The 12,490-nt window shown below is 40.5% G+C and overlaps 1 protein-coding gene across 3 annotated transcripts in view; it reads right to left on the reverse strand.

Moving 5' to 3' along the window:
• Positions 1 to 523: 523 nt before the first annotated feature.
• PIK3CG (phosphatidylinositol-4,5-bisphosphate 3-kinase catalytic subunit gamma) overlaps positions 524 to 12,490 on the reverse strand; it is a 31,631-nt gene continuing 19,664 nt past the window's right edge. For all 3 annotated transcript variants that reach the window (XM_081211490.1, XM_081211489.1, XM_081211491.1), the window contains exons 8-11: positions 7,767 to 7,897; positions 5,922 to 6,033; positions 4,386 to 4,543; positions 524 to 2,877 (exon numbers count right to left, since the gene is read on the reverse strand). In XM_081211490.1, coding sequence (XP_081067616.1) covers positions 2,596 to 2,877; positions 4,386 to 4,543; positions 5,922 to 6,033; positions 7,767 to 7,897 — 683 coding nt within the window. In that variant the 3' untranslated portion in view covers positions 524 to 2,595. The remainder of the gene's footprint in view (positions 2,878 to 4,385; positions 4,544 to 5,921; positions 6,034 to 7,766; positions 7,898 to 12,490) is intronic.

The following is a 12,490-nucleotide window of genomic DNA, read 5'->3' on the forward strand; positions in this document are numbered from 1 at the left end:
CTGGGAAAGGGTCTAGCCCCAAGGGCCACAGCCTATAGTACTGGCTACAGAATTTGGCTTCCCAGCTTTAAAGACCTATATTTCCAGCTCTAGGGTTGAGATTGAAATAGATGAGGAATTCTTGGAGAAATCTTAGGAGCCAGAGGCAGTGCTGCTGAGTAAGGTATCCATTGGGCAAACAAAAGCAGATTAAATTATTACAAATGAGAAAATACTTAATGCAAAATTAGAAAAGTCATGCAGAGTTATTCAACTTACTGTAATTGTTACTGGTAGATATCTGGTGGTTAGGGTGAAATAATGTTCCTGCTGCCATTTACCATATGTGCACTCTAGCACTTGATATTATTTAGGGCATTTTCAGCCAATAGTGAGTGTTCCTGTGCTATTTGTTCACGTGTGTGAATGTTAATGCAGCAGAAAGAGTGCAAGGACAAAACTAGAAACCTCACTTCTTCCTAATCAGTATGAAATATTTTCATAGTTACAGAGTTTTAAAATAAAATTATGAGAGAAAAAGAGGTATATGAGTATTGTTTAATCAATCATATATGCAAATCATTTCAAAATTAGGACACAGTTTTTAAAACTGTAAGCCTACAGTACACATACTGAGTTTTAAAACATATACAAGCAACTTTGTTAGAATATGTTTTCCTATTTCAGCCAAAATTACTTAATACTGTATAAGAAATCACTGCACATAAAACAACAATTTAAATGGACAAGGAAAGAAAGAATTTCTTAATAAAGAGTCACAACATATTACTTTGTTAATTTGGGTCACCGTATTAAGTGACTCATGTAGATGAGAAAAAGATTAAGCCAAATCTATTATGCTTTTTAACATTTATCATACACACTCTGTTACATACCAATTGCTGTTACATAAGACATGGAAGCCAGAATTTCAAGCCATTTTTGCTTTGGCTATATAAACACAATTCAGACAACATCTGTATTATTAGCAATGCTTGTAATTTTACAGTTCTAGAATCAATTATAAAATTCTCACCATCTTCCTAGTGAAGATCTTAACACACCTAGGGGTAGTGTTCAGCTACTTTTTACTCAGAGTAGACCCATTAAAAGTAATGAACAAAACTAACTTCAGTTCATTAATTATAGAGCATCTACTCTGAATACCACCCCTAGTAGTTATATTTACTATATAGTCTCTTTATATTCTGTTTTGATTGTGGTGCAGTACTAGATATAAGACAATGACCCGTTAAAAAAAAAACACCTGTTTTTTTAAGCTGGGTATGATCACTGTGGTTCTGGATTGTGGCAGTGGCTTGTATTTGAAAACTAACACACCTGGCACTGAGAAAAATAAATAAGCTTTTGGCTTGTCAAAACATTTGGTAAATGAAGGAGAGGCTCTTGGACAGTGTTTCTTCTAGTACCACCATTATAAAGCTTTTAAATACAGGTTAATATTTCACTGAGTTTACTATTAATTAGTATAAATATATCATTGCGCCAGGCAATGAAAACTACCACTCACTTTTAAAAAAGGGAAAAAAACTTCAGAAGAAAGGTTGAAAACTTTAAACCTAACTGACACTGCCAAGAATGAAATGTAGATGGGTAAAATTCCTTTCTAAGCAGTGCTTCTCTTGGACAAATAATCCCTGTTACAGAGATTTTATCCTTCCACACATAAGAGTAATAATAGGTACAGACTTCACACGCAGTGGTTACAAGTAATTTAAGAATGGATCAGCTGTTTACTACCTATCAACCCTAGCAGTCCCTATCCCCCTACCAATTGCTCCAGCAATTTGCTCTTCCATCTTCTTTCTTCAAAGGAATTATCTGAAACACTCTGTGAATCCACAGAGGAATCCAGACAGTGGCACTTCAGTTTCCAGACAGATGAATGATTCCTCTTGTGTGTAATATTCATCCCAGCAACAGAGAGGATTTCTCGACCTAGAATGACACCGCTATGATGCTTCCTCTTCCAACTTCCTATCCTTAAATCAATGGAGTCCCTTTGCTAGTAATATGAAAGCAGAGAGCAAGACTTCCAGCTTCTCTTTGTCCACCTCCATCTCTCCAAATCTTATCTGGAAGGTCCTCCAACCTCTGGAGCTGGCTTGGGGGGCTTCAGGTGGGAGAGGAGGAAGGAAACCCCAAGTTAACAAGAGGACACCTGCTCACGCTACATTTGATCTCACTCAGAGAAAATATTTTTAAATTACAGTTTACTTAAAAATTAAATAAGAGAAAAAATTACTTTAAAAATTATTCTGCATATGGTTCAGTATTTTCAGAAGGTCTTTCTATCCTGCTGCAGGAGCTACACAAAACAATCAGCAAAGCAGTGGTACCATCTAAATTCTAACAATAGGTTATTAAACACCTGTGGCAAATAAGGGGGGAGCATGAAGGCCATTTCAACAAGGCTTTTGTGTATGTTAAATCAACCACGGTGCAGTATCAATACCTCGACAAAAGTTCTTTTTTTTAAAATGAGAGTTGGATTTTAGGCAGGGGAAAGTCCCTGGAACCGGTGGGTGGCCCAAAAGGCTAAGAACCGATTGTAACAGCAGGTTACTTTCTAGTTATTTGTGCATCTGTTCACCATTAGGCAGAATGTTTCTCCACGCCCTGTTTGATTCCAAGCACAAGATGCAGAAACCAATTGAACTGCACAGTCCACCCTTTATCCCTACAAATCTCGATCTGGTCTAGGAAATACTTCTTAGCATCTTCTTCGTTTTTGCCAACCGTCAGTGCATCGCGGATGTACTCAATATCTTCTTTGCTAGTCAGCTGAGGCATTCCAGTCATCAGCATCATGGAAAACAGGATGATGAGCAGGTTTGTGTGATGCCGAAGAGCAAGGTAGGCCCTCACACAGATATCCTTTAGAGGCAAACAAACAAACCTCATTGAAATGACTATAGGCTATGAAGAGACTTGTGGTTAGTCAGAAAAAACGGTACCCAAAATCAGTCCTCTTATCTAAACGTGTGAAATAGCACTTCCAATGGCTGTTACGCCCACTGACTCTACCCATTCTCACACAGCAGCCCTAGGGTGTAGTGATACTTTGGAGCAGTGTTCCCCAACCTTGGGCCTCCAGCTGTTTTTGGACTACAACTCCCATAATCCCTAGCTAGCAAGACCAGTGGTCAGGGATGATGGGAACTGTAGTCCAAAAACAGCTGGAGGCCCAAGGTTGGGGAACACTGCTTTGGAGAACACAGTCTACATAGATAAAGAGGATCCAGAAAGGATACACAAAGTCCAGTCCACCTAATTGTTTTTGTCCACAATTGTTTTTGTGCTTCTGCAAATGCATTGCTCTGGGTTGGTTTGAAAAGCACAGACCTAACTTCCGTCCATCATGGAACTTTTTCTGCATGGGGTTTATCTGGCAAGGAACCCTGGAGCTTTGCAGAGGACCCAGAGGCATGTTAGAAGGAGCACGTTCTGTTCACATGGGGTGCCAGCCACACTTTTTGGGTTTCGCTATTGCCCTGAAGAAGCTGAGTGGGTGGGTGGAGCATGCAATCAGCACTCCATTCGCAACTGCAGATTGAAGGAGGAGATCAGCAAGAGTATGTAAGACTTTTTCAAGGAAGCTTGTCCAACATTCCTGATGCTTTCTGTGAGGAATCCCCAATAAACTTCCATGGAACTCCAGACTGCTAGGAATGCAGAGCATGTCAACTGCTGGCATGTGAATCCCCATGTGCATACAATTACAGCTAATGACTTGAGGGTCAACTATTGTGACTGAGGAAGTAGGGAAGGAAGCACCCAGAGTTTCAGAAGCAATCAGTGCTTCCAAGACAGAAGGATGCAGAAATGGAGGAGAGACTGCTTTTTCAAGACTCCACCAGTCACCCAAGTTCTATTCTTAGCAGGGAGAGTGGCAGATGGAACGTCAGATGATAGGGAGAAAGGTTTCTAATATCTGTGCTCCCAGAGCCTCTTGCGTTTGTATATTCATATTCACCCCACTCTCGTAACTAGTGCACCATTGCCTATTTTATTGCATTTTAAAAATATTGCAAGCCGCCTCGAGACCTTCAGTTGGTAGGCGGAATCCCAATGCTCCAATATAAATAAGGGAGTCTCTTCACGTATCTCATGCATAAACAGGGAGAATCTGAAGACAACCCCAACACACAAGGACATGCATCTGTACGTGCTATTCTGTTGTACACATTTAGATTTTGCATATGGCTGTGTAGAAATGTGGCGTAGGATGCAGCCCTACAGTACTGCTAGCCAATGTAGGGATCTCGGTCAACTTAATTTGCAGTGTTGAATGATAACATGTTACAGCTAACATTCAAATCTAAGGTGTACTGCACATTTCTCTTATAAGGTTCATTCCCACTCATGGGTTATTGTTTTTATACCTGAAAATTTTGAAAGCGGGGACTCATTTTCTTTCCAGTGGTTCCCATGACAAACAGAAAATCCGGTGTTAATACAAAAGGAACTCTTTCCTTATTAATTCCAAGGAAGCTCTTGTAATTTCCAAGAATATGGCCGAAGTCGATATGAAATAGATTACCTTTGGAAGGAGAAATCAATACGATGCTTAGTGATCATTAAAAAGACCTCATTGCAGGTGCAAATTAGTTTGCGATCTTGCATGCTTTTTTGACCTGGCTATAGTTTGAAAAAGTGCGTCTTGTATGACTCAAAAACTGTCATCCCTCTTCAGCCTCTCTCCCACCCAACTCTATTGACCCTACCTTTCCATGGAAATAGCTCTCTTAACTTTGTCAAAGGTTACTTTTTCTTACAACCTAATGACTGAAAATTTGCAGGTCTCTCTCCTTTCTGATAATGAAAGACAAAGACAGACATAACATTCTAAAAGTGGTGGTCCAATATTGGATCTACAGCTTTCTAAAAAGACATTATTCTCTGGATTAGGCTCTAGACTGGGGGTGGGAAATGTTTCTGCAGGATTTGAGAAGGCTAGCTTAAATGTGGCAGGAAAGGGGAGCCAGTTATGGAAAGAGCACTTCCAGGATGCAAAACATCAGCCTACCTCATTCACCCAGTTCCCAGGGCAGTTGTGCAACTGTTTAACTGTTTTAAAAGGTTTGCAGTTTCAGCAACACAAAGGATGGATTTTTAAAAGGAAAAAAGACAGGCAGCTTGGATTCTGCCACTGCTGAGGGCTGAAATCTTAGACTGGCTCGCTGCTAAGTCTGTCTGTTAGGGGAGCTGTGAAGCAAACCCCAAGTTATGGGCGAGGAGCGCATGATGGATGGTCTTGCAATTAGGTAAAGGTAAAGGTACCCCTGCCCGTACGGGCCAGTCTTGCCAGACTCTAGGGTTGTGCGCTCATCTCACTCTATAGGCCAGGAGCCAGCGCTGTCTGCAGACACTTCCGGGTCACGTGGCCAGCGTGACAAGCTGCATCTGGCGAGCCAGCGCAGCACACGGAACGCCGTTTACCTTCCCGCTGGTAAGCGGTCCCTATTTATCTACTTGCACCCAGGGGTGCTTTCGAACTGCTAGGTTGGCAGGCGCTGGGGCCGAACGACGGGAGCGCACCCCACCGCGGGGATTCGAACCACCGACCATGCGATTGGCAAGTCCTAGGCGCTGAGGTTTTACCCACAGCTCCACCTGCGTCCCGGTCTTGCAATTGCCTTCACACAAACATTGTACTTTCAGGTTCATTTTCTCTCAGAGTTTATTCCACGTTCCAGTCACCAGTTCTTCCCCACAGGTTTTAACCAACACCTAACCTCTTCTCTAATCCAAGGCATGTAGCAGCATTTTAAAAAGTAAGAATAATAATTCTGAGGTCATGGTAAACAGTAGACAGTAAAGATCACTTACATTAATAGTAGCAATGGAATGCAGGCTTGCATTCAAATTACATTGAAATAGATGCCACTCAGGTGTGAACAAAAACAAAACACACTCACCTGACTCTGTGATCATAATATTGTCATTGTGCCTGTCTCCTATTCCAAGGACAAAGGTTGCCACGCAGTAACCAGCACAAGAGTACACAAATCTATCCACGGCTGCCTGAAACTAATAAATTAAAGAAAGCAGCTGTAACGAAGGGCCAAAGCTCACAGGCAGAGCGCATGATTTGCATGCAGAAGATTCCAGGTTCACTCCTCAGCATCTCCACATTGGGCTGCTGAAGTCCTTGTCTGAAGTCCAGGAGAGCAATTGCCTGCCTAGGTAGACAATACTGAACGAGGTGGCTAAATGGTCTGATTCAATGCAAGATAGCTTTCTGTGTTTCCGTGATCAACTTTAGCGCCAAAATTTCACTGTTATAAAGAATAAAATGCTCTTTTTTCACAACCATATATCAGCTTATGCAAAACTTTGCTTTCAAAGAGTTGGTGCAGCTGTGGAAGCAAAACCAAATGCCTTCAGCTGCCCCACCTGCAACAAAACCTGTCTCTCCCCTACCAGCCTCTATAGCCTCTACAACAGTTTGAATTTATCCCCAAAGGCACCTTCTTCCATTGTCTCCAACAAATAAATACTATGGGCTTTATCGGATATCAGTAATTGTTTGGAGAGTAGGCTTGTTGAAATTAATGGACATGACTAGGTAAAGGTAAAGGGACCCCTGACCATTAGGTCCAGTCATGGCCAACTCTGGGGTTGCAGCACTCATCTCAACTTTATTGGCCAAGGGAACCGGCGTACAGCTAAGCTGCTTCTGGCGAACCAGAGCAGCGCACGGAAATGCCGTTTACCTTCCTGCCGGAGCGGTACCTATTTATTTACTTGCACTTTGATGTGCTTTCAAACTGCTAGGTTGGCAGGAGCAGGGACCAAGCAATGGGAGCTTACCCCGTCGCGGGGATTCGAACTGCCGACCTTCTGATCGGCAAGTCCTAGGCTCTGTGATTTAACCCACAGCACCACTTGTGGACATGACTAAGTAAGGTCTATTTATTACAGTGGGCCTCCTCAGAGTATAACTGAGTTGGATACAACCTCTTAACATTTTTGTATCCTTATTGTTGTGGCCATTTTACAAGCAAGACAGAGAAGTTAATCAAAGCAAGCTGAAAGAAAATGGGAAGCTTTCCCTCAAGTCAGACTCAAATGGAAAGTTTTAAAGGCACCTATCTGAAGCAAGTACAATGTATTAAAATGTAACCATACTTGCATCAATAATTTTATACATAGTTACCTATGTAGAGTGAGATTAGAAAGAGAACACTCTATATACAGTCTGCTTGACACAAGAATTGGCATTTCACTGAAAAGTGGTATTGGGATCTTCCAAAGGTTTCTTTGAGTGCTCCTGGTAGGAATGGAATTGTGTCAACTTAACTACTATAAGAATGGGACACGGGTGGCACTGTGGGTTAAACCACAGAGCCTAGGACTTGCCTCGGTCAGCGGTTCGAATCCCGCGATGGGGTGAGCTCCCGTTGCTCAGTCCCTGCTCCTGCCAACCTAGCAGTTCGAAAGCACGTCAAAGTGCAAGTAGATAAATAGGTACCGCTCCGGCGGGAAGGTAAATGGAGTTTCTGTGCGCTGCTCTGGTTTGCCAGAAGCAGCTTAGGCATGCTGGCCACATGACCCGGAAGCTGTACGCCGGCTCCCTCGGCCAAAAAAGTGAGATGAGTGCCGCAACCCGAGTCGGTCACGACTGGACCTAATGGTCAGGGGTCCCTTTACCTTTACTTTAACTATTTAAAAATAGTTTAAAAAACAACATACAACAATTCAAAATAATTACTCATAATAATTACATTTTTTTAAACCAGTGAAAAGAAGAAATAACTCACCTTTTCTTCAATTACACATTTATCCTTTAGCCACTGGTTTAATACTTCATCCTTAAAGGCTCCTGTGTTTCCACCTGTGCTTTGCTGGATTTTGGCTATCGTCGTGGCATCTTTTACAATTTCAATAATTCCTATAAAAATTAAAGGCATGCTAATATTCTACTATATATTTCAGAATGCTGTTTGTCCATTCTCTATTCACTTAGACATCTCTTAAGACATTGCAACCAAGTTTTGCATTATAGTTTCTGAGATCAGTGAGCAGGTTTCTTCCTGTGCTTGAATTCAACAGGATAACTTTTTGAATCAAAATAGCGGACTAAACCTTTCAAAACTGATTTGAACCAGATTCAAAACTGATCAAAAGAAATTTCTTCTTCTTTGAATTCCTGATCAATGCCGGGACTGAAACTGCTAGTATTTTCATACTAGATATTTTATTTCTCCTGCAAGGATTCTTAAAATATTTTTTTTTTCATGCGTAATTTTTATTAGTTTCAAAAGGCAAAATACATAGCAAACTTAATCAAAACTCATATCTATCACTTAAAGAAAAGAAAAGAATTGACTTCCTTCAGTCATTTCACGAATCGTCCATTATAACATTAAACAATAATTCCGCATTTCCGAGTTTGTAAAGCCAAAGTCATTCTCATCCATCCATTTTCTTTTAGCTTTACCCCTTTCTCTTACAGAGCTTCTTGGAAACCTACTAGTGTTGTCTGTTCATCGATTAAACTTTTCAGATATTTCGTGAAACTTTCCCAATTTTCAACAAATCTCTGATCTTTTGTATATCTAATTTTACATGTCATCCTATCCATCTCCACATATTCTAATAATTTGCTTCTCCATTCCTCCGTTGTTGGGGTACTCTCCTGCTTCCAATTTTTTGCTAATAGGACCCTTGCTGCCGTTGTTGCGTATTGGAACAATTTATAGTCTTCCTTCTTAATTTCTCTTCCTACCAGACCTAACAGGAACGCCTCTGGTCTTTTATTAAAGGTATATCTTAGCATTTTTTTCATTTCATCATATATACTCTCCCAAAACCTTATGACCTTTGGGCATTCCCACCACATATGGTAGAATGTACCTTCCCTTATCTTACATTTCCAGCATTTGTTGCAGGATCCATACATTTTGGCTAACTTAACCGGAGTCAGGTACCAGCGATAAAACATTTTCATTAGGTTCTCCTTAAGTGTCACGCAGGCCGTAAATTTTAAATGTTGTTTCCAGAGTTTTTCCCACTCTTCATAATAAATATTACGGCCAAGATCTCTGGCCCAATGGGTCATTACCGCCTTAACCTCCTCATCGGCTAAGTTCCAGTCCAGTAAATACTTATACAGTTTAGATAGTATTTTTATGTTGCTCCCCAAGACCTCAGATTGGAATCTAGATTTCTTGTCGGCATAGCCTTTGTCTTTTACGTCTTTCCTGAACTTATCATTTATTTGGTGGTAGTGTAACCAATCATATACTTGAGATTTAACCTGGTCGTACGGCCTCATTTTCCATTTTCCTTCCTCCTTCATGAGCAGTTGTTCATAGGTTGCCCAGTTGGTTCCCATATTGACCTTTTTAATGGCCATTACCTCTAACGGGGATAGCCATTGTGGGGTTCTGGGTTCTAGCATCTCCTTATATCTTTCCCAAACCTCCAACAGTGGGCCCCTGAATACATGGTTCCCAAAACCTGTATGACCTTTCTTCCGCCCATGCCATAGATAAGCGTGCCACCCGTATCGGTTATCGTGACCCTCTAAATCTAACACTTCCCCATCTTCTAATTTTATCCATGTTTTTATCCAACATAGGCTGGATGCTTCATAGTAAATCCTCAGATCGGGAAGGCCGAAGCCTCCTCTTTCTTTCGTGTCCGTCAAAATTTTAAACTTCACTCTCGGCTTCTTTCCTTGCCAGATAAATCTGGAGATGTCTCTGTGCCAGGCTTTAAATATCTTAATACCCTTAATGATCGGGATATTTTGGAATAGGAACAGAACTCTTGGAAATACCGACATTTTGATTGTAGCTATTCTGCCCCAAAATGACAATCTTAACCGACCCCACGTTTCCATGTCTTTCTTAACTCCTTTCCATACCGCTTCGTAATTATTTTTGAAGAGATCTATATTTTTTGGCGTAACCCATATCCCTAAGTATTTCACCTTCTTAGTTACCTCTATCCCTGTTTCTCTTTGTAGTTCCTCAATTTCGGCTGCCTGCATGTTTTTAACTATTATTTTTGTTTTTCTTTTATTTAATCTGAAGCCTGCAACCTCGCCAAATTGATCAAATTCTCCGAGTACCTTTTTTGTTGATTCTAATGGCTCTTCCAACGTTACAACCAAATCATCTGCGAAGGCTTTAGTTTTATGCTCATGCTTGCCGACCCTGATACCTTTGATTTCTTTGTTTTCTCTGATGGTTTTTAGTAGGACCTCTAATATCATTATGAATAACAGTGGGGACAGTGGGCATCCCTGTCTTGTTCCCTTGGTTACTATTATTTCTTCCGTCTCTACATTGTTTATTATTAGTCTTGCTTTTTGTTCCGTATATATTGCTTTAATGCCGTTATGAAATTCAGTGCCCACTTCCATGTAATCCAATTGTTTCAATAGGAATTCCCAGTTTACGTTGTCGAACGCTTTTTCGGCGTCCACAAATAGCAATATGCCTTGTTTGTCGCACCTCTCTGTTAGATATTCTATAATGTTTATAATATTCCTTAGGTTATCCTTCATTTGCCTGCCCGGCAAGAAGCCGGCTTGGTCTCTATGGATACTGTTTAGCAAAGTGTCTTTAAATCTTTTTGCCAGGACTCCCGCAAAGATCTTATAGTCTACGTTTAGTAAGGAAATCGGCCTGTAGTTTTTAATTTGATCTAATTCTAAATCTTGCTTCGGAATTAATGTGATCAGTGCCTCCTTCCACGTCTCCGGTATTTCTCTTTCCTTCAGAATAGTATTCATTACTTCTTGTAGAGGATATAACAGAGTCGGTTCCATCTCTTTGTAATATCTACTAGTGAACCCATCTGGGCCCGGGGCCTTCCCATTTTTTAGTTCTGTTATTATTGCTTTTATTTCCTCCACCTTAATCGGGGCATTTAGTTTCTCTTTGTCTACCGGGGGAATCTTTTTTATATTCTTGGATGTTAAGTATCTCTCTATTTCCCTCATTTTATTCTTTCCTGAATCTCTAAAGAGATCTCCATAGAAATCCACAAATGCTTTTCTTATTTCTTTAGGTTTATTTATTTCTTCTCCTTCCACCACTATCCTATTTATCATGTTCTGTTCCTTCCTTTTTTTCAATTGCCAAGCTAATATCTTCCCCGTTTTGTTGGCGTGTTCGAAATTCCTCTGTCTCAATCTTTTAATTTTCCATTCTATCTCTCTATTTATCAACATTGTATATTGGGATTGTAAAACCTTTATAATCTCTTTTATTTTCTTATTTTGTGGGTTTTTAATTAGCTTCTGCTCGTTTTCTGCTAATTGTTGCATAATTTCTTTTTTCCCTTTTTCCCTTTTTTTGTTCTTAATTGCACTCTGTTGGATGAAAAAGCCCCGCATTACCGCCTTTCCTGCGTCCCATACCACCTTAGGTTTTGTATCTTTGCCTAAATTATCTTCAAAGTATTCTTTTAGTCTGTTTTGAGCCTTTTCTACTACCTCTTGGTCATCTAATAGGTAGTCCTTCAGTTTCCATCTGAATAGTCTGTTCTCCTGCTCTTTCAGTTCCATTTTTATTGAATTGTGGTCTGAAATGGTTCTGGCCTGAATCTCCACCCGTACAGATCTTAGAACTAACTCCTTCGAGACCCATATCTGATCTAGTCTTGATAGTGAATCATTAGGTTCTGAATGGAAGGTGTATTGCTTTTCTAGGGGGTATCTAAACCTCCATATATCTACCAAATTACAATTTTGGACCAAGGAGAAAAAAGTTCTGGGCAGCTTTCCTTCTTTTCCTTTTGTGTCCCTCAATCTGTCCACTTCTAACGATGCCACGCCGTTCATATCGCCTAATAGTATGATTTTTTGATCGGCATACTCAAATAACCTTTCTTCCAATCTTCCGTAAAATTCTGACTTATTTACATTAGGCGCATATATTCCAACTATTATAATCTTTTCTCCCTGCCAATTTATTTGTACTGCTGATATCCTTCCTTCTTCATCTTTGAAAAGGGGTTTCGCTTCAATTTGTTTCTTTATATAAATAACCACTCCTCTCTTTTTACTCTGGTCTGAGGATATGAACTCATTCCCCAATCTTGGATTAATCAAAGTTCTTTTATGTTTCCTCGCTATATGTGTCTCTTGGAGACATATAATATCTAATCCTTCCTTCTTCAAAACATGCTCAATTCGATTCCTTTTCCCCTTGTCATTCATTCCATTAACATTCCAACTAAATATCTTTAACACCATTGCGGTTTAATTAAGGGAGAGAGATAAAAAAGAAAGAAAGAAAAGAGCAGAAAGGAAACAATTGTTGATTCTATTTAAACTTCGTCTTCAAATCCTCCCCCCTCCCCCCCCTCCTCCCCCGAGCCCTCCGCCTCCCCCCCCAAATCTCCCCCCGGTCCCGCTCCCCCCTCCCCCACCTCCCTTTGCGGTTTCAACTCTTTGTATTTCCTTAGGAATTTGTCTGTTTCTCCCGGATTTGTCAGTTTTTGTCTTTTGCTCCTGTATGTGAAGGAG

This window comes from Podarcis bocagei, assembly GCF_964188305.1.
Source record: "Podarcis bocagei genome assembly, chromosome: 10".
Lineage (NCBI taxonomy): Eukaryota > Metazoa > Chordata > Lepidosauria > Squamata > Lacertidae > Podarcis > Podarcis bocagei.